The sequence below is a fragment of the Hypanus sabinus genome, chromosome 5 (assembly GCF_030144855.1).
Source record: "Hypanus sabinus isolate sHypSab1 chromosome 5, sHypSab1.hap1, whole genome shotgun sequence".
NCBI classification, from domain to species: domain Eukaryota; kingdom Metazoa; phylum Chordata; class Chondrichthyes; order Myliobatiformes; family Dasyatidae; genus Hypanus; species Hypanus sabinus.
The window spans coordinates 62606637-62629651 of NC_082710.1; the positions used below are offsets into that span (position 1 = coordinate 62606637).

A 23015-nucleotide genomic window follows, 5' to 3' on the forward strand; every position below is an offset into this window, starting at 1 on the left:
CGTTTGGGTGGATGCTGTGCGATGTGTCCCCTGTTCAGTGCCATGAAATAACAAATAGTACACAATATGCAATTAAACGATTGAGCTTTGTAATTCTTAATTTGACTATATGTTTAGTAAAGAAAAGAAAAAGGGTCCATTCTCATGAAACAGTCTATTGTGCAAGGGTGGAGCTCACTGATAAGCCGTTTGTCCACCATTGACCTCCTCCGATCATCGCTGACCTTCAGACCCTCGCTCCAAGTCCACTCCATCTGGCGGTCTACCAACTCCCTCCATTTGTGTCTTCTCTCCTCATCTCTCACTGGCAAAAGGCTGCGAATTCCCAGCTCCCAGACACACGAGAAAGAACATCTTGCTCATCGGTTAACATGCCCCATTATCTCTAGTCATAACCCAAACATTTCCGCTACAGAGAAACCATTACATTAGCAGTGGAACATTACAGAGATGCTATTACACTAGCAGTGAAACCTCACAACATGTTACATGTATATTGAACAGATTAAAATTGTGCAAAAAACCAGAAGTAATTGTATATTAAAAAAGTGAGGTAGTGTTTACGGGATCAATGTCCATTTAGGAAATGGGTGGCAGAGGGGAAGAAGCTGTTCCTGAATTGCTGAGTGTGTGCCTTCAGGTTTCTGTACCTCCTCCCTGATGGTAACAGTGAGAAAAGGGCACGGCCTGGGTGCTTGAGGTCCTTAATAATGGACAGTGCCTTTCCGAGACACCACTCCTTGAAGAAAACTTGCATGGTCACAGAGGAAACATTAAGAACTCCACACAGACAGAACTATGTCACCTGCTGAATTAAAACCCCAACCAGCACTGGAAACTGTCACCTCTTCTCCCAACAGCCTGTGGTTACAGTGTGACCCGTCTCTAAAGTTCACCACAGTATCCTGGCTCGGCTGCTCCACCCAATCTCCTTCACCATAACCGGTATCAGTACTTAAATTCACGATGAAGGAAAGGAAGGGAAATATATTCCTATTCATCTATCACTGTTTGGTCTAGATCCCTAACAGCCCACCCCATCATCGCTGTAGGAGTAGCTCACTAGGTAGTAGTGGCAGGCTGCAGTGGTTCCAAAAACCAACTCTCCACCATCTTTTCAAGGGCATTAAAAACTGACCTTGCTACTGATGCCTAAATCCTGACAAATAAATGAATTCAGTATTAACACCTTCTTCCTTCTTCCCCTTCTCCCATATTTTATTCTGGCATCTTCCCTCTTACTTTTCAGAACTGAAGAAGGGTCTTGGCCCAAAACGTTTGCTGTTTATTCATTTCCATAGAGGCTGCCTGACCTGCTGAGTTCATCCAGCATTTTGTGTGTGCTGCTTGGACTTCCAGCATTTGCAGATTCTTTTTTGTTTATGAAACACCTTCCGATATTGCTTGGAATGATCCCAGGCTCTGTCTGTTCCGAGGACTGCAGCAGGCCATGTGCTCTAAACTGTGCTTTCACAGTAACAAAGCCGATGGAAATCTTAACTCTCTTGCCATAAGAATCTTGCACCAGTCGTTCCTTTTTAATTTTCTAATTAAGATACCCAACCTTATAATTTTAGCTACATTTGTCATTATTCAGCTGCCACATCATAGCTCAGACTTTGTTGTTTTCTTTAGTGATTTTTTGGGGTTTGTGGGGAAGGTTTTGTGGACAGCGAGGGGAGTTAGGGTTTTAGGGACAGTGATGTGCGGGAACTACAGGAATGAGAGGATAGGCTTGAGGCCTAAGTCGTAAGTCTCTGCACTGTGTTCAAAGGACAGTGATGTGGACATGGGACATCTACGGACCAGTCCTGGATGTATGGCCGACGCACCAACATGGATGAAGGCTGGTGGCTCCCCCAGGGTCAGTGAAATGGTTCCTGTGTTGGACTTCCACACGGGCAGGTGTAACAAGGTCTAATGGTCCACCTGGGTTCATTAGTCAGTGACACTGGATTTTGGGGCCCGGTGTTCAGTGATTGGCTAGTCCTGTGCTCGATGCTGAGAAATGAGGTCCGAGGGTCGAATCGGAAATCTGGTGGGCCGAGGCTCTTTGGCCGGAGCATTGTGTCTGGTACCCTCTGCAAGTCCGCTGGGGTATTTGAGGGCCCAATGCCTGTGTGCCCGTGACTGAATCCGGGTCCGCTGGAGGCGGAAGAGTACGGACTGTCTTGACGTTAGAGGACTGTGTATCTGCACAGGTGGGAGGGAGGAACGAAAACTTGTTTTGGTGTTATTGTTTTGTTGCTTGATATGTTCTCTTTTGTTGTTCTGCTGAGCATTGTGGGTACACTGTGTTGACGCTGGAATTGTGGCAGCACTTGCAGGCTGCCCCCAGCACATCCTTGGGTGTGTTGGTTGTTAATGTAAACAATGCGTTTCACTGTACAGATGATAAATAAACTTGAATTCTGAATCTCGAAACTTCATTGGCAGAAGGCTGTATTACCGCACAACATGTTTACGATAGGGTGCCATTGTTAAAGTGGCAAGTAGGAGTTTATAGTGGAATTATATCGTAAATACATGAGGGAATTAAGATTAAGATTTATTTATTTATGTGTTTATTGATGATTGATTTTCTGATTGAGATACGGCTTGCCCTTCAAGTCTCACTGCCCAGCAATCCCCTAATTTAATCCTAGCTTAATCACAGGATAATTTACAATAACCAATTAACCTACCAACTGGTACGTCTTTGGACTGTGGGAGGAAACCGGAGCACCCGGAGAAAACCCACACGGTCACGGGGAGAGTGTACAAACACTTTACAGGCAGCAGTGGGAATTGAACCCAAGTTACTGGTACTGTAAAGCATTGTGCTAACCACTACGTTACTGTGCCGCCATTCCCACTCTCTAAGTTCTAGTGAAATGCAATCTTGTATTTTGACTCTCTGAAATTAACTGTTAAATTGTAAAAATAACAAGAAAAGTGGGAAGAGAATCTGGGGATTTCAGACCGGAGAAGATTGCCAATCTACAAAGTCTCTGTGGAAAGTGTCCTGAATGGTTGTGTTATGCTCTGATTTATGGCAACTTGAATGCGCAGGGATATAAAAAGCTGCGTAGTTGTCTTTGTCCAACACATCACAGGGACATCTGTGCCTCAGTATCAAAAAGACAACATTTCTCATCAAAGATCTCCACCATCCGGTCCACACCATCTTTTAGCAGCTACTGTGTGGCAGGAGATACTGAAGTCTGAACTTGCACACCACCAGGTTCAAGAACAGCTGCTTCCTTCAAAGTTTGAGTTCTTGAACCAATCAGTACAACTCTCATTCTTACTGATTTGTTGAGATACATTGTGGAATAGGAGCTTCCAGCTATTCGATCCGCGCAGCCCAGCAATCCCCCGACTTAGTTCTAGCCTAACCACGGGACAATCTACAATGACCAATTAACCTACCAACCTCCGGACTGTGGGAGGAGACCAGAGATCTGGTGGAAACCCATGCGGTCACAGGACTAACATGTAAACTCTCTGCAGGAAACAGCGGGAATTGAACCTGGGTGGCTTCTACTGTAAGGTGTGGTGCTAACCACTGCACTACTGTGCCTCCCTTAGTGATGCAAATCATTACAGTATAGTGACATCATGACTGCATTGCACTAAAATTGACTTGTTTTCTTTTATTTCTATTGTTTGCAAAAATTGTAGAATTGATATTTTTCCTGTGCCTGCTGCTTATATGACAGTATGGCCTGCAATGCCGCTGTCAGTCAAGTGCCTCATTGCACCTGTGCATACACGTGCTTGTGCATTTGATAATAAACTCAACTTTGAAATTCGTCTTCAGCAGCAGCTGAACTCATAAACCTATTTACAATAATTAGCCTTAGTGATTGTTCAAAGGACAGGGTATTAAACGTGGGAAAATGTTACATCACCCTACAAGCATGCCAAGGCAGTGGAAGAGATTAGCACCATAGGATTAGATTTAATAAACATCCAATATAATCAAGTAAGTTGAGGAGCTTCTATCTTTAGAAAACTTTAAAGGCGAGAACTGCTGAAAAAACTTTGTCACTTTTTGTGAGATTTGCTTCCATGTTTGAATCTACGACAACTCAGCACACAATATTCCACAAGAAAGGAATGATTAAAGTTTTAAAAATGTCTATGAAATGAACTATTTTCTTTATCAGCTTATGGATGTGTTAATTTTTGATAGTGTCATGGTTCAGTGGCCATTGTTTGCTCCTCTGCTATTGAATTTTTTCGTTACTGGAGCTCTCGTGACGACGTTGGGGAGGGAACAGATGTTGCCTTTGATTATTTTTTTCTTAAATTGATATCCTGCTCTGTTTTGAATTTATTGTTGCAGGGAAGCCTTTTATCCCCAAAGAGAAGCCTGTCCAGACTGTAATAGATAGTGTTACCCTGGAGCCGGAACTGGAGGAGGCTTTGGTCAACGCTACTGATGCTGAACTTTGTGATATTGCAGGTAAGGGGAAGTCAGAATACAGCAACAATTCATTTTACACCATTACTCATTACAGTAGAGATAACAATTCATCCGTACCAAATGGGACGTATAGCTAGTGACCTATGTTTTTGTTCAGATAAAGGGTTGAAATCTTAGTGGCAGAGTTCAGTCAGTATCTGAAATTATGCCATGTATTTAACACAAACAGCAGAATCGGTTACTGCTCCAAAGTTTCAATTGCAATTCAGTTGCATGCGATTATTTTGTGTTGTTCTCAATTTCAATGTGCCAGATTAGCCTCTTATAGCCTTCCCAAATGATTTTGTTCCTCCACCTGTGAGGCCAGGTGTAAAAATTGTTTATGTTGAGAATTTGTAAGTGCACATGTTAGATTAAATGGAAATTACACTATGAAGACTGGTTTATGCCCAATCAGACTGTGTTGGTTTCTGTACACCATTGAAGCTCTAGTATGAATCACATGAGCCCATTCCACTTCCACAGCTATTCCTCTACTTTTCTTGAACCCTGTCCTTCAGTGTTGACAGGGTCTCTTTGCCATTCAGTTTCTCTGGTAATGCACTTCAGTTGACCCAGTCATTCTACAGGAATTCCCTTCCCCTGCTGAGTTCTGTTTAATTTTTCCATATGTAGTTCCAGTTAATCTTTCAATAAGCTTGAAGGAGCACAGAGAAAATAGACAAGGGTGTTGCTGGGAGATGAGTTATGGGAAAATGTTGAATAGATTCGAAGACCTCATTCCCAGGAATGCAGAAGAATGAGGGAAAATCTTATAGGTATTTACAAAATTATGAGGGGTATAGATAGGGTTTTTCCACTGGGGTCGGATGGGACTAGAACTAGAGGTTCTGGTTTAAGAGTGAAAGGTGAAACGTTTAAGGGGAATCTTAGGGGAAACTTTTTCACTCAGAGGGTGGTGTGAATGTGGACGGGCTGCCAGTGGAAGTTGTGGATGTGAGTTCAGTTGTAGCACTTAAGAGGAAGTTTGGATAAGTATGTGGATGGGAGTGGTTTGGAGGGATATGGTAAGGGTGCAAGTAAATGTGACAAGGAAGAAGATTGGGTCAACGTGGATTAGATGGGCCGAAGATCCAGTTTCCATGCTGTGGTATACTATGATTCTATGTACTTGTCATACTTGGAAAAAATTGTATTGCTATTTGCTATTCTGCTATTAATTAAATAAGATTTTCTGCATGGCCAAATCCACACATTTTTCAGTTACCTTAATTAGCAATAAAAGTTAATTACACTTCACTGAAATTTCATTTCACTTCACTGTTTATTTTTTCAGCGTTTGTTCTGTTTTTTTCACAAATCCATATCATCATTCATTTCATTCGCAGTGTTCCATGGAGCGTAAGGTCACCTTCATCCAGAGAAACTGTTTACATTTGCTGTTTAATGTGAAACGATGGTAGCTGTCACAATTGAGACTGTATACTTTAGTGTGAATGTGAGCCTGTAGCAGGAGATTACTGCAAGCTGTGGTGTTCTATGTTCTGCGCTGACTGCCATGTGCTCTGGAAATGTGCTGTTGCTACCTTTCGCTGTGGTAAATAGGTGGCTGGCGGTCAGCAGAGATTCGGTGGGCTGCACGGTTTTTTCTGTGCTGTTTCTCTGTGACATGACGTTTAAAGGCTGGCCTGGCCAGCTGAGAATTAACCACTTGAAATATGTATTTGTGAGCTGGCTGGAAGGGTTGAGGCTAACAACCTGCACTTTGGGTAGATTATTTGGGGACGATGGCATGCGAGGCTCAGCACTCTGGCTACGTTGCTTTTTGAATGGCAGTGAAGTTCCAAATTGCCTGCGTCAAATGCAAGTGTCTGCTACTGGAATACTGCAGCTTCGGGTCCCATGAATATTGTGCTTTTTTTTCAGCCATCCTTGGCATGCACACACTGATGAGCAACCAACAATATTATGAAGCCCTTGCCAGTAGTACCATAGTGAACAAAGAAGGCCTTAACAGTAAGTACCGTTGACATGTTAACATGTCCATTGTAAGGGCTGGACTAATCTGTGCCAGTCTCTATTTGTTGAGTGTGGGGTAAAACTAATAAATTCAAAATGCAAAGTAAATTTATTGTCAAAGTACATATATGTCAATGTATACAACCCTGAGATTCATTTTTTATAGACAATAAACAATAGGTGCAGAAGTAGACCATTCAGCCCTTTGAGCCTGCACCACTATTTTGAGATCATGGCTGATCAACTACTATCAATACCCGGTTCCTACCTTGTCCCCATATCCCTTGATTCCCCTATCCATAAGATACCTATCTAGCTCCTTCTTGAAAGCATCCAGAGAATTGGCCTCCACTACCTTCCGAGGCAGTGCATTCCAGACCCCCACAACTCTCTGGGAGAAGGTTTTTCCTTAAATCTGTCCTAAATGACCTGCCCCTTATTCTCAAACCATGCCCTCTGGTACTGGACTCTCCCAGCATCTGGAACATATTTCCTGCCTCTATCTTGTCCAATCCCTTAATAATCTTATATGTTTCAATCAGATCCCCTCTCAATCTCCTTAATTCCAGCGTGTACAAGCCCTCTAACCTCTCTGCGTAAGACAGTCCAGACATCCCAGGAATTAACCTTGTTAATCTACGCTGCACTTCCTCTACAGCCAGGATGTCCTTCCTTAACCCTGGAGACCAAAACTGTACACAATACTCCAGGTGTGGTCTCACCAGGGCTCTGTACAAATGCAAGAGGATTTCCTTGCTCTTGTACTCAATTCCCTTTGTAATAAAGGCCAACATTTCATTAGCCTTCCTCACTGCCTGCTGCACTTGCTCATTCACCTTCAGTGACTGATGAACAGTAAATTTGCAGGCATTCTCAGTAAATAGAAAGAAGCACGGCATCCTCTGTCAGCAACTTTGTACGGCGCTTTCTGTCTGTGCGTGCTTTCTCCGGGTGCTCCAGCTTCCTCCCACAGGACAAAGGTATACCGGTTAGTAGATTAATTGGTTATTGTAAATTGTCCAGTGGTCAGGCTAGGGTTAAATTGGTGGGCTGCTGGGCTGCACAGCTTGGAGGGCCAGAAGGGCCCGTTCCATGCTGTATCGCTAAATAAATCAAACTTCTTAAAAAAACAGTGAGAAATCGCACATGACAGAGATGGACAAACAACCAACTTGCAAACGTGAAGAGAATAATAAATAGATAGCTAGACAGATAAATAAATAAATATTGTTTATTTGTATATGTGAAATATATGTAAAATTTAATAAAAATATTGTTTAATAAAAAATAAATAAATAGACATATAAATAAGTAATAAGTATCGAGAACATGAGTTGTAGAATCCATAGCTTTTGGCGCAGTTCATTGTTGGGCTGAGTGAAATTATCTGCTCTGGTTCAAGAGCCTGATGGTTGAGGGTTAGTAACTGTTTTTGAACCTGGTGGTGTGGGACTTGAGGCTGTTGTACCTCTTTCCTGATGGCAGCTGCGAGAGAGGGAGCATGGCCTGGATGGTGGGTGTCCTTGATGATGGATGGTGCTTTCCTGACAGAGCACTCCTTGGAAATGTGCTCAATGGTGGGGAGGGCTTTATCTGTGACGGACTGGGCTGTAGCCTGGTATAAATTTAAATGTATATAATAAATGTGACCTACTATTTTTTCAGTGCAATGCTGGTACTAGGCTTTTAACTCTTTTTGTCTGTTAATTATTGACATGTTACAAATTCAATACATGGATTGGGGTTAGCCATTACTTAAACCACATAACTTTGGGATTGCAGGAGGAAACCATTTCTAAATCCCTTTCACAGCTGGTTTTGAAAGGGAACTGCCCACAACTGGAAGGGAAAATTTGAATAGTTTATGAACGATTGTCACCTAAGCAATACCTCAGGTTTTGTTTTCAGAATTGTATTAGGTATTTAAGTGAACTAGTCAATTCTAGTTGACATTTCCCATTAAGACAAAGGTTCGGTTTTGTGCCATAGAGAGTACCTTTACTTCCATTTTGAGAATAGTATTGCCAAATGATTCACATCAAGTCTAACTTTGTCTCTTTTGTGCAGGTGTCATACAACCCACTCAGTATAAGCCAGTCCCTGATGAACTGCCAAACTCTACAGATGTTGAAGAAACACTGAAGCAAGTTATGAGAAATAACCCTGAGCTTGAGGAGGTTAACCTCAATAATATAAAGGTGACTGCAGATGGTTTATTGTCCTTGTCCATTTGCTATCCTCTAGTCTTCTGGTACCTTGGCTGTAGCCAATGAAGATGCAAAAATCTCTGTCCAAGCCCTAGGTATATCCTCCATAATATTCTGGGATAGTTTTCCTCTGTCTCTGGGTATCTGGCCACACTTGTGTGCTCCAAGGCAACTAACACCCCCACCTTCTGAATACTGACATGCTCCAGGTGATCAGTTTTGATTGGGCCATGTCGGAAGTCCTGGTTATCATCTTGCAGAAAGAATGGGGAGGCTTTGGAAAGGGTGTAATAGAGGTCACCTGGACGTTACCTGTACCAGAAGTTCACCTGGACGTTGCCTGTTACAAAGGTTCACCTCGATGTTACCTGTATCAGAGGCTCACCTGAACGTTACCTATATCAGAGGTTCTTACCTCTAAGGAGAGGCTGGGTAAACTTGGATTGTTTTCTCTGGAGAAATGGAGGCTGAGGGGAGACTTGATAGAAGTATATACAATTATGAAGGGCGTAGATAGGATTCGCAGAGTCTTTTCCTCAGGATAGAAAAGTCATAGAAAAGTGATGTAGCTTTAAGGTGAGAGGAGAATGTTTAAAGGATTTGTTTTACACGAGAATCGTTGGTGTCTGAAATTCACCTCCAAGAAAAGTAGTGGAAGCAGGTATGCAGAGCAGGCAGAGACATTGTACAGGTAGATGAGACTAGTTTGGGTTGGAATTATGATTGGCACAAGCATAGTGTTCTGGTGCTGTGATTTATGTTTCAGTCTGGGTTACTATCTTCAATATCATTGAGAAAAAAGAAATCTGATACGGGAGACATTAAGAGAATTTTTTTATTTCATGTATTTGAAACACTTATGTTCAAGCAATTAAAATTCCCTGACTTCGTCCCACCATCATCTCTAAGGCCTGACATGGTCTTTCTGTCAGGAACCTCGAAGCAGGTGGACGTGGTGGAACCGACAGTTCCTTGGGAAGAATGGATTGAGGAGGCGCTTGAATGCAAGAGAGCCAGTTACCAGGAGCTGATAGGGCAGTGCCAGAGGCAAGGGTAGAGAGCACGATGTGAGCCTACAGAGGTGGAGCGGAGCGGTTTTGCTGGCTGTTTAATGTTTAGAACCTACTCTCTCCTTAGCATTACAAGGGCTCCAAAATAAAGAGCCATCAGGACTGTCACAGTGGCTGCTCAGTGAGCCTATTAATCAAGAGGAGTGACCCCCCACCCCCACCCCTAGGCCAATGCTGCTGGGACACAAGCTAAGGTCTGATCATTCTTGGCTGGGAGTAACGCTGTTTCACTTGGCTGTATTCATGCATGGCTGAATGATAATTTAAACTTGAACTTGAAACAAACTGAGTTATTTGAGCCAATTCTAACTCTCCGACTAAAGGTTATTCAAGAGGGTTGGATTTTAAGTTAAATTGTGAACAGGGTTAATTGCCTGAAGACTGCTTTTCATTTTAGTTAAAACATAATTATAATAATTCCAGAATAATCCCTAACAATTGCCATGTTAGCCCACTTACTTTTGGGAGTTATTTTGTAAAAGCACACTTTGAATAACCACTGAGATGTAGTCATCTTGAAGAGCAAGTCTGTAGCACCTGCAGAATGCTAAGTTTGACGTTTTGAGCCAAGGCCCTTCATCAGGGAAGGAGGCAGACTACGAAGGTGGGGAAGGGGAAGGAGAACAAGCTGGGTGAAGCCAGGTGAGGGGGAAGGTCGGGGAGGGGTGAAGTGAGAAGCTGGGAGGTGATAGGTAGAAAAGGTAAAGTGCTGAAGAAGAAGGAGTCTGGTAGGAGAGGAGACTGGACCATGGAAGAACGGGGAGTTAGGAGGGGCACCAGAGGAAGCTGATAGGTAGATGAGGAGAAGAGAAACAGGCAGAATGGGGAATGGAAAAAGAGAGAAGGGGGAGAGGGGAAAATTACTGGAAGTTTGAGACATCTAACCTCATTCCGTCAGGTTAGAGGCTACCCAGACGGAATATGAGATGTTGCTCTTCTAACCTGAGAGTGGCATCACCATGGTGTTTGTTTCCTGCCACTGCATGGGTTTCCACAGGGTGCTCTAGTTTCCTTCCACATGCCAAAGATTGCAGGCTGGTAGATTACTTGGCCACGGCCAATTGTCCATGGTACGTAGGTGACTGTACTTCAGTGGCACAGACTCTGAGGAGAATTGTTGGGAACATATGGAAAATAAAATGGAGTTACTCTATGATTATTGTAAGGGGTGCTTAATAGAACAGATTTGGTGGCTGAAGGATCTATTACTGAGATACGTGATTAATAGGGAGAAAATCTTTTATATTCCTTTCGGCTGGATTTCAGAATCAGAATCAGGTTTAATATCACTGGCATATGTCGTGAAATGTGTAGTTTTGTGTAGGCAGGACATTGCAATACATAGTTATGAAAACTATAATTTACAGTCATTGGTGTAAAAAAAGAGGGGAAAATACTGAGAAAGTATTCATGGATTCATTGTCCATTCAGAAATCTAAATGGCAGAGGGGAAGAAGCTGTTACTGAAATGTTGAGAGTGTGTCTTCAGGCTCCTGTACCTCCCCCTTGATAGTGGCAATGAGAAGTGGGCATGGTCCTGGGTGATGGGGGTCCTTAATGATGGATGCCGCTTTTCTGAGGCATTGCCTTTTGAAGATATCGTGGATGCTGGGGAGGCTAGTGGCCATGATGGAGCTGGCTGGGTTTACAACATTCTGCAGCTCTTTCCAGTCCTGTGCAGCGGCCCCTCCACACCAGACGGCGATGCAACCAGTTCGAATGCACGGACTCAAGGCAATCCTGTAAACCCCCTCTGCCTTTCTTGAATATACCTTCTTAGCCCTCATTACTGGCGCTGTAGTCTTTAGTCTCAGCCTATGTGCTGGGAGTAGACGTACAGATAGGTGATCGGATTTTCTAAGTTATTAGTGGTAGTTGCAGGCCACAACCTCAGTTCAGCGCAGAAACGAGTAAAATTCACTGAGCAGTGAGCTGAACACCAACCCATCCCTTGCCTTTGGCCTCAACACCCTGACCTTTTCAATCTGGCCTGATGCTTAATCAACCAAACCTCATCTTGTTCCTCGCTCTCGGGCACGGGTCTCACTGTCTTAACTCCGATCTACCACTTCAAATTGGCTCCAAGTCCACTCCAGCAATTACCATAAATTGACTTGTTCCTTGATCTCAGACCGAAGGTAAGGAATGAGCCAATTTATTATCAAGGTATATATACGTCTCCATATACAACCCTGAGATTCATTTTGTTGTGAGCTTACTCAATAAATCCAAGGAACATAGTAGAATCAATGAAAGACCCACACCCAACAGGATAGACAAACAAACAATGTGCAAAAAACAACAAACTCTGCAAATACAAAAGAAAAAAAGATACAATACTAATAAATAAATGAATAATAAATATCGAGAACATGAGATGAAGAGTTCCTGAAAGTGAGTCCATAGGTTGTGGGAACTGTTCAGTGATGGGGTCGAGTGAAGTCATCCCTTCTGGTTCAAGAGCCTGGTGGGCGAGGGGTAATAACTGTTCCTAAACCTAGTGGTGTGGGCCCTGAGGTTCCTGGACCTTCTTCCTGTTGGCAGTAGCAGGAAGACAGCATGTCTGGCTGCTGGGGGGCCTTGGTGATGGATGTTGCCTTCCTGCTACAGCATGCCATGTAGATGTGCTCAATTGTGGGGAGGGCTTTACCCGTGAAGGACTGTCCTGTATCCACTACATTTTGTAGGATTTTCTGTTTAAGGGCATTGGTGTTTCCATACCAGGCTGTGATGCAGCCAGTCAATATACTTTCATCACACATCTATAGAGGTTTATCAAAGTTTTAGATAACATATCAAATCCTCGCAAACTTCTAAGGAAGTAGAGGTGCTGCTGTGCTATCTTCAGAATTGCACTAATCTGACTGTGCTTCTTCCTATAGATGCTGCCTGGCCTGCTGCGCTCCACCAGCATTTTGTGTGTGTAGCCAGATTTCAATCTCCCTTTGATTTGGCCAAAGGTAGTGGTGTTGTCAGCAAACTTAAACTTGGCATTGGAGCTGTTCTTGTCCTCACAGTTTTAAATCAAGTACAGCAGGGGGGCTAAGCACTCAGCCTTGTGGTGCATCTGTGCTGATAGAGATCGTGGAGGAGATGTTGCCAAACCAAACTGACTGGGGTCTGCAAGTAAGGAAATCGAGAATCCAATTACACAAGAAAGTATTGAGGCCAAGGTCTTGAAGCTTTTGGTTTTGTTTTGAGGGGGTGATAGTATTGAATGCCTAGTTGCAGTCAAAAAAGAGCATCCCGATGTAGGCATCTTTGCTGTCCAGAAGTTCCAAGGATAAATGACGAGCCAGTGAAATGGCATCTACATGTGGACCTGCTATGCAGTTAGACAGTTCCAAATCGCTTCTCAGGCGAGAATTGATATGTTTCATGACCAACCTCTCAAAGCACTTCATCGCAGTGGATGTAGGTATGACTGCATGATAGTCGTTGAGGCAGTGGGTGTAATGTTACAAAGGCGGAATTTCGAATTCTTTGCTGTTGGGAGGATATGCGATAGAAAGGTGAGCATGAGGTCTAACAGTGTGAGAAAGTTTCATACCTGGTAACAGCGAGACGGGTGAGTGTTTGTGGTAGCAAGGGAAGGCAGTGTATTTAACTGGAGGAATTCTGTTTCATGTAAGCCTGTATGTTGGAGAGGCTGACTGAAAGTACAGAGCTAGTGAAAAAGCCAAGAAAGGTCGAGCTGAGCTCTGTAAGAGTATGTGTGGAGTCTTCCTTCAACTTTTCAATTCACTTGAGCAGCATAAAAGTTATAAGAGAGTCATCAAAGGGTGATTGGAGTATTCCAGAACTAACTGCATGAAGACAATGAGGTCACTGTTTTAGTTGCTGGTGGATTAGTAAATTTGAAGTTAGGCAAGGACAGTGGCACTCAGACAGGGAATGGAGCAGAGACATTGGAGGAGGAAGTAAATGTCAGAGGCTACAGACAGGTCAAGAAGGATTTTAAAGGAATAGTGTTTCATGTTCACTGTCACAGATAGATTTAGACAAGTTTAAGAAGATTCCACATCTGTAATAACGTTCATTAGCTAAAGAAGTTCTACTTTACGGCAAATACCAAAGAAAAAAAGAAATAATAATAAAAAATAAATAAATAATATTGAGCACATGGAATGAGTCCTTGAAAGTGAGTCCATAGGTTGTGGGAACAGCTCAGTGATGGGGCAAGTGAAGTTATCCCCTCAGGTTCAAGTGCCTGATGGATGAGGGGCAACAGCTATTCCTGCACCTGGCAGTGTGGGACTTGAAGCTTTTGTACTTCTTTCCTGATGGGAACAGTGAGAAGAGTGCATGGTCTGGATGGTAGCTTAGGTGGTAGTTACACTACCTCTTTGTGTATGTGGTGGAGTAGTTGCTGAAGGAGAGGAGGGGGTAGTAGACAGGTACATGGAAACTAGAAAGATATACACTGAATACAAGTTGAGATGCCAAGGAGCATCAAATTGCTCAGCTGAAAAACCCTCAAGGTGTGTATTTTTTGATGAATACAGAATCCTGGCAAATAGGTGGTAAATGTTTTGAAACAACAGAATGGATCAGATAAGGTGCAAAAATGATCAGATTTGATATTTTGATCATACTTGTCATTATGCTGAGCTAATTTTATTCCTAGAACATTCCCCTTGCCACGCTGAAAGCCTATGCTGAAGCTTTGAAGGATAACACACACGTAAAGAAGTTCAGCATTGTAGGAACCCGAAGTAATGATCCCGTTGCAATTGTAAGTATGATTAATAATTAAAGGTTAATGACTGTTCATGCTTAGTAAATATTCATTTTTCATAATACTAAAACACTAAGATTCAACATGAAATTGCTTGAGTGATGAGTGATGCTTATGATGAAATGACAAAATAGAAAAAAACTGTTAAAAACTTGCAGAATGTGAAATTGTAAATACATTAAAACAGACAATATAAGGTAAAATAACTTTACTAGGAGGATATCAAGCAATAATAAATCAAGGCAAATTAACTTGCTGTGTTGTCTAGAAGCCATTTCTCCACTCAACTGAGAGGCTTCTTCAGTTCTTATCCATGGTGGGTAGTTTTCCAGCTTATAAACTCTGTGAGTTGTTTAAAGGTATAGCAATCGAGGGTCGTTAAGAGTTGTAGAGGTAATGAGAGGGTCATTAGTCTTACCTTTGCAGGTATGGAAGTGTGAACTGTTGTGGAGATGCTGGGGTAGGACTGACTTGTAAGTAGCTGATAGGTGGTGTCGTACCAAAATTGGACCATTGAAGACAGAAATGGGTGAATTTATTATGGGGAACAAGGAAATGGCAGATGAGTTGAACAGGTACTTTGGATTTGTCTTCACTAGGGAAGACACAAACAATCTCCCAGATGTAATAGTGGTCAAAGGAACTAGGGTAGAGGATGAACTGAAGGAAACTTATATTAGGCAAGAAACGGTGTTGGATAGACTGTTGAGTCTGAAGGCTGTTAAGTCCCCGGGACCTGATGGTCTGCATCCCAGGGTACTTAAAGAGGTGGCTCTAGAAATCGTGGACACATTGGTAATCATTTTCCAATGTTCTATAGATTCAGGAACAGTTCCTGCTGACTGGAGGGTGGCTAATGTTGTCCCACTTTTCAAGAAAGGAGGGAGGGGGAAACAGGGAATTATAGACCGGTTAGCCTGACGTCATTGGTGGGAAAGATGCTGGAATCAATTATAAAAGATGAAATTATGACACATTTCGATAGCGGTAGAAGGAACAGTCCGAGTCAGCATGGATTTATGAAGGGAAAATCATGCTTGACTAATCTTCTGGAGTTTTTTGAGGATATAACTATGAAAATGGACAAGGGAGAGCCAGTGGATGTAGTGTACCTGGACTTCCAGAAAGCTTTTGATAAAGTCCCACATAGGAGATTAGTGGGCAAAATTAGGGCACATAGTATTGGGGGCAGAATACTGACATGGATTGAAAATTGGCTGGCTGACAGGAAACAAAGAGTAGCGATTAACGGGTCCCTTTTGGAGTGGCAAGCTGTGACCAGTGGGGTACCGCAAGGTTCGGTGCTGGGACTGCAGCTGTTTACAATATACATTAATGATTTAGATGAAGGGATTAAAGTTAACATTAGCAAAGTTGCTGATGACACAAAGCTGGGTGGCAGTGTGAAATGTCAGGAAGATGTTATGAGAATGCAGGGTGACTTGGACAGGATGGGTGAGTGGGCAAATGTATGGCAGATGCAGTTTAATGTGGATAAATGTGAGGTTATCCACTTTGGTGGCAAGAACAGGAAGGCAGATTACTATCTAAATGGAGTCAAGTTAGGAAAAGGGGAAGTACAACGAGATCTAGGTGTTCTTGTACATCAGTCAATGAAAGCAAGCATGCAGGTACAGCAGGCAGTGAAGAAAGCTAATGGCATGCTGGCCTTTATAACAAGAGGAATTGAGTATAGGAGTAAAGGGATCCTTCTGCAGCTGTACAGGGCCCTGGTGAGACCCCACCTGGAGTATTGTGTGCAGTTTTGGTCTCCAAATTTGAGGAAGGACATTCTTGCTATTGAGGGAGTGCAGTGTAGGTTCACAAGGTTAATTCCCGGAATGGCGGGACTGTCATATGTTGAAAGATTGGAGCGACTGGGCTTGTATACACTGGAATTTAGAAGGATGAGAGGGGATCTGATTGAGACATATAAGATTATTAAGGGATTGGACACGCTGAAGGCAGGAAGCATGTTCCAGAACTAGAGGCCACAGTTTAAGAATAAGGGGTAGGCCTTTTAGAACTGAGATGCTTAAAAACTTTTTCACCCAGAGAGTGGTGGATATGTGGAATGCTCTGCCCCAGAAGGCAGTGGAGGCCAAGTCTCTAGATGCATTCAAGAGAGAGTTAGATAGAGCTCTTATAGATAGCGGGTTCAAGGGATATGGGGAGAGGGCAGGAACGGGGTACTGATTGTGTATGATCAGCCATGATCACAGTAAATGGTGGTGCTGGCTTGAAGGGCCGAATGGCCTACTCCTGCACCTATTGTCTATTGTCTATTGTACCCCACCCCCTCTGTCCAAGTTGCATGCCATCTTGGACAATGTCTCCCATCCACTCCATAATGTACTGGTTAGGCACAGGAGTACATTCAACCAGAGACTCATTCCACCGAGATGCAACACTGAGTGTCATAGGAAGTCATTCCTGCCTGTGGCCATCAAACTTTACAACTCCTCCCTTAGGCTGGTCCTGGACTTATTTCCACTTGGCGTAATTTACTTATTATTATTTAATTATTTATGGTTTTATATTGCTGTATTTCTTCACTATTCTTGGTTGGTGCGACTGTAACGAAACCCAATTTCCCTCGGGATTAATAAAGTATGTCTGTCTGTCTGTCTGTCTGTTCGGGGATGGGTTTTCCAGTTTGACGAAGATGGCTTCTTTAACCCCTCTTTCAAACCACCTGTCCTTCCTATCCAAGATGTGCGCTATATAATACAACTATTACTGTAGATATCCATGGCATAGTTTTTAAATCGTCCCATTTAGGTCTAAACATTTGTTCACTGTGGGGGATTTTTACTCTTGTGGGAGAGCATCTTTCCTGACAAGGGGGCTCACTCTGCTTGGCAAGTGAGACTTGTGGTTGTGCAACAACCTCAGGTTCTGAGACCTCTTCGTGATGATCATAGGAGTTGACTCTGGAACTGCAGGAAGTGGTTCTAAAGCTGTGACCCCCCTTTCTTTAAAAAACTATTCTTCTCAATTGATCGATATGTCATCTCTGGATGATATCAGATGCAATTGCCACCGTGTAGGAGAGTGGTGCAGATCTGTCCTCAATCTTTCCAAGTACCCACTTTTGATCTCCACTGTAGTCCCTCACCAGGACTGTTTGTCCAGGAGTGAAACATCTAACTTGCTTGTTTGAGGAGTCTTCAATTTGTCTCAGGTGCTTGTCCTGCATACATACAACTTCTGGGATTGGGTTTGAGGAGATCCAAGCATGAGTGCAAGGGACAACCCAGGAACAGCATAGCTGATGAGTTGTGGTGTGTGCTGTATTGCGATGTGCAAGGAGGAAATCGGGGAGCTTCTGTTTCAGTGTCAGAGTAGTGTGTTCTGCTCACAGTGCGTTCTTTATACTCTGGACAAAACTTTCTGCCAAGCCATTTGTAGCTGGGTGGTACAGTGCAGATGTAATATGTTTTATTTCATCCATTTTCAGAGATGACTGAAACTGTTCTGTCACAAACTGGTCCATTGTCCCTGACGAAGTGTTCTGGAACACCAGTCCCTGAGAAGAAGCTTCTCAACATATCAGCAGTGTGCGAGGCTGCAGTGGGGGCTACTGGCAACACTTCCGGCCACTGTGTAGCTGCTTCCACTACTACCAAGAAATCTGTGCCACTGATTGGTCTGACAAAACCCACAGGAATCCTCTGCCAGGGCAATGCAGGCCATTCCAGAGATGGAGAAGCTCTGTCCTTGGCATCTTCTGGATGTGTTGGCATCCCAATCACTGCATCACAAGTCGCTTAACCTGCTGAACAACCCCAGGCCACCAAACAAAGCTTTGAGCCAAAGCTTTCACTTCAACCACGCCTAAACCAACATGTAGCTCCTCCAACACTTTATCTCTCAGCTTGGATGATACAACAATTCTCAATCCTCACATAAGGCAAACTGCATCAGGAGTAAGTACAATCTGGTGCTGGTAAAAATGGGGGAGCTGGAGTTTCTGCTGCACATTACAGCCACTTTGGGTGGCCAAATAGACCTGAGACAGTGTGGGGGTCTTTTTGCAACACTCTTTGGATCATCTCTGCTGTCACAGATAAATTTTTGATTGGCATTAGGGAAAGTACACCAGGAGTTCTGCTTTTTGTGATTTTTTTCATTATTTCCTTTTGCAAGGGTAAACAGGACAATTCATCAGCATTTCCAAGATTGTTTGTTCTCTTGAATTCAGTCTTGTAGTTGTGTCCTCCACAACATGGAGCCCATCTTTGCAGTCATGCTATTGCTGTTGGTGGAATACCTTTCTGTCGATTGCCAATTGACACTAGTGGTTGATGATCAGTCATGGTGATAACCTCTCTCCTATACAAGTAGTGGTTAAAACATTTTACATTCCAAACCTGACTCAAGGCCTGTAATCTGTGCATACGTTTTCCCTGTAGCAGTAAGGGAACGCGTTGCAAAGACTATGGGTGCTCACTTCCATCACTCATACCATCTGACATGACTCCACCTATTCCATAGGATGAGGTGTCACAGGCAAGCTTCACTGGACGATGTGGATCATAATGTGAGAGTACAGTGTCCGATGTCAACGTTTCCTTTACCTTTTGGAAAGGTAAAGCACCTCATAATGCTTTGTCCATTGCCAATTTTTCCTGATCTGCAGTAATGAGTTCAAGTGTTTGAGCACAGTAGTCAGGTTTGGCAGGAACTGCAAGGGTAATTAACAAATCCTAATGAAGACAGCAACGGTGACACATCCTTAGGCCTTGGGACCTTCTTGTGCATCAATGGTGTGACCACAGTAAGTGATGCTTGGTTGAAAGAATTCACACTTGTGGCATTACGCTCCGAGCCCATAATTTAACACTGTTTTGAGATTTTCGAGATGTTCCTTGTCATCCAGGTAACATTGAGTGCCTGGGATGTCTTGCAGTACCTGATGCATAGTTTTCTGCCAGAGCACAGGTGCAAATGCGAATCCAAAAATAAGCCTATTATAGCAATAGACCCCTTGTGAGTTTTTATGTTGAGAAACACTTTGGACTCTTCTTCCATCTCCATCTGTAAACTGGTCTCAGCCAGGTCCACTTCACTGAAATATTTCCCTCCGGAAAGGTTTGCAAAGATATCCACTACCCTGGGCAGAGGATATTGATTTACTTTCAGTACTGGGATGATGGTGACCTTAAAATCACATCAGATTCTCTTTGGCTACTGGGACCACTGGCTTTGCCCACGGGCTCCACTCAACCATGGGTCGAATTCCTTGGACTTCCATGCAATCTGGCTCACTGGCTACCTTATCACCGATGGCATAAGGAACCAGACAGGCTTTGCAAAACTTGATGTATGATCTTTCTTTAACAATATTTCATCCTTGGATATGCTTGAGTTTTCCAATGCCATCCTTGAACACTGCTGTGGCATCATCCAGTAACTTTCTTAAATCGCATTCAGTTGACTGTACTGCAGGGGATATGAAATGCAAATGGTGGACGGATTTCCAACCAAGTTGTAGTTGTCTCAGCCACTCATGACCCCACAATGTTGGGCCTCTGTTCTTATTTACCACATACAAACCCAATGTGGTTTGTTGGTTGTTGTATTTCAATGTTCCAAATGTCGCTCCCACAGGAGTCATCTTTTCTCCAGTATTACTTTTTCTTTGAATCTGCAATATCTGCATGCAGGCTTCAGTTCAGTATCTTTGAAATTCCATTCAAACTCATTTTGTGTAAGGATTCAAACAGCTGAGTCAGTGTCCAATTCGATTTTAATTAATTTGCTGTTCACCTTTGGTGTAAGCCATATTGCTTGTCTATTCCATGTGGTAAATCTCAAGGCTACCCAGTCCTGAGCCACTCTCATCGTTACCAGATTTTTCATCAACAACGTGCAGATTAGTGTTCTTTTTGAAACTACAACTTGACTTTTTAAAATCTTTTTCTCTTTCCTGTGCAGTCCATTTATTTTCGTCTGCCTAACATGTTATTTATATGTGTTCTACTTTGTTGCTTTTTCTGCAAGTTTCACATCTAAATCTGCATTGGTCTGGTGTATGTGAGCCCCAGCCACAATGGTGACACAATTTGCTTGTCCAGGCTGGATTCTATTTAGACGCTTTGTTTTGTTCATGATTACTTTCATTCCTAATGGCAACTCGGTTGCTTCTGTGGCTGCTGTTTCCATTGATACAGCTATGTCAACTCAAAGCACACAAAGTGCTGGAGCCACGCAGCAGGTCGGGCAGCATCTCTGGAAATGTGAATGAAGTAACTGTTGACATTTCATGCCGAGATCCTTCTTCAGGACTGAAAAGGAAGGGGTAAGACACCAGAATAAGAATGTGGACAGAGTGGAGGGAGGGGAAGGAGGATAGCTAGAAAGTGATAGGTGAAGCCAGATGGGTGGGAAAGGTGGGTTAGAGAAGAAGAAAACTGATAGGAGAGGAGAGTGGACCATATGAAAAAGGGAAGATGGAGGGGACCTGGGGGAAGTGATTAGCAAGTGAGAAGAGGTAAAAGGCTAGAGTGGGAGAGTGGGGAATACAAGAAGAAGGGAGGCAGATAGAGAAAAAAAATTATTGGAAGGAGAAATCAATGATCATGCCATCAGGTTGCAGGCTACCCAGACAGAATATAAGATGTTGCTCCTCCAACCTGAGTGTGGCCTCATCATGGCATAAGATGAAGACATGGACCAACATGTTGGAATGGGAATAGGAAAGGGAATTGCCACTGATTAGTTCTGGTTTTGACAGATGGAATGGAGGAGTTCGACAAAATAGTCTCTCAATTTGTAATTGGTCTCATCATTGTAGAGGAAGCTGCATCGAGAGCATCGGACACAATGGACGACCCCAGCAGATTTGCTGGTGAAGCGTTGCCTCAGCTGAAAGGACTGTTTCAGGCCCTGAATGGAGGTGAGGGAGGAGGTGAATGGGTAGGTGTAGCACTTAGGCCACTTGCAGGGAGTAATGAATGGACAAGGGAATTGCAGAGAGAGTGATGCCCACAGAAAGCGGGGCTGGGGTGAAGTAAAGGTATGTTAGTGGTAGGAATTTCACTGCTCTTTTAAATATAACTTGTGTGTCCGTTAGGAGCCAATTTTGAAAGCTTTCTTGTAAAATTCTACAAACGAAACAATCTCTCATCATTAACCCATTACTTAACTAACAATGCTCAGACAGCTTCTTCAATTCAGCCATATATGCTGAAATGGACTCCCCTTCCTTTTGGCTCCACTTATGAAACCTAAAGAGTTCTGCAATCAACTGGTTTTGGTTTTAAATGTATTACTTTCACAATAGCATTAAAGCTCATTTTGGCTGGTTTGGCTGGAGCAGTTAGACTTCTAAGCAAACTGTATGCCTTTAAATCTAACACATTCAGGAACATTTCCACTGGCTTCCCATTGACTACTTAATTTATTAGCTCAATGTACATGAGCCAGTTATCCACTGTGTAATCAAACTCATCAATCTTTCCAATGTAGCCAGCAACTTATGCTCTTTTTATGATTATCACCCAATTCTCACTGTTTATGAACCCATGAATTATTCCATTATTCAACAAAACAAGGTACAGCAGACATCATATGGAGGTGCTTTCATTGGAAAGGTCTGGCTAGCCTAATGTGGGGCTTAATATTTTATGTGTTAAACATGAAAGGATAATTCCATAGTTACAATGTATCTACAATGTTTTCTTTGAAACTACACACAAACTTCAAACCTCTTGATCTGCACCCATACCACAGACATTCAGATAAATTTTAATAAGCATTGTCAGGTCTGGGATTCATGACTTTTAGGAACCCATTGTTCAGAGCTGCACTCCAGATTAAATCCAAAATTTAGACTCAGACCCAAAGACTGGTGGTTGAAGTCATTTGCTAAATATGAATGTGCTAAACCCAAAAATCACTCTATCACACCCAAGGTTTAAGAACCTGTTAATTCTTCCGTATTCTGCCTTTTAAAAAATTCAGCAGTCTCTGTCCATTCCAGAATCCTGTGCTCTTTGTTTTACCTGATCATTTCTTGCTGTGCATTTTTTATACTTGAACCTTTCACTGCTTCAACACCTAGTTTGTCTCTGCTTTGTTTAAAACATTCTCATTGCTATTTTTATGTGTTGTGACTCCAAAACATTAAACTGACTGGAAGGAAAACACAGAGAGTCCAGGATGAGAGTCCAACTTTGTGAAGCGTGTACGTATGACTTTGTGACATGATGATGTATGCCTTTCACGAACTTTTATAGTTAACTCGCAATGCATTATGTAAAAAACAGACAACGCTTAATCAAACATTATATTTACAATATTACTCAAATATTACTGACAGGTGTGTAATGAACTGGATTTGATTAGTGATCTTAAGTTAAAGGAACTTTTAGGAGGCAGTGATTATAATGTGATAGGTTTCACCCTGCAATTTGAGAAGAAGATAAAGTCAGATGTACCATTATTACAATGGAGTAAAGGGAAGTAAAGAGGCATGAGTGAGGAGCTGGCCAAAATTGATTGGAAGGGGACACTAGCAGGGATGACAGCAGAGCAGCAATGTTGCAATTTCTGGAAGCAATTCC

At 42.8% G+C, this 23015-nt stretch overlaps 1 protein-coding gene across 1 annotated transcript in view; it reads left to right on the forward strand.

Annotated features, from left to right (window-relative positions):
• Window positions 1–23015, forward strand: part of tmod1 (tropomodulin 1) — an 89019-nt gene that overhangs the window by 54447 nt on the left and 11557 nt on the right. The window contains exons 4-7 of the mRNA XM_059970027.1: window positions 4331–4450; window positions 6338–6427; window positions 8498–8628; window positions 14335–14442. Of these exons, the coding sequence (XP_059826010.1) occupies window positions 4331–4450; window positions 6338–6427; window positions 8498–8628; window positions 14335–14442 (449 nt within the window). The remainder of the gene's footprint in view (window positions 1–4330; window positions 4451–6337; window positions 6428–8497; window positions 8629–14334; window positions 14443–23015) is intronic.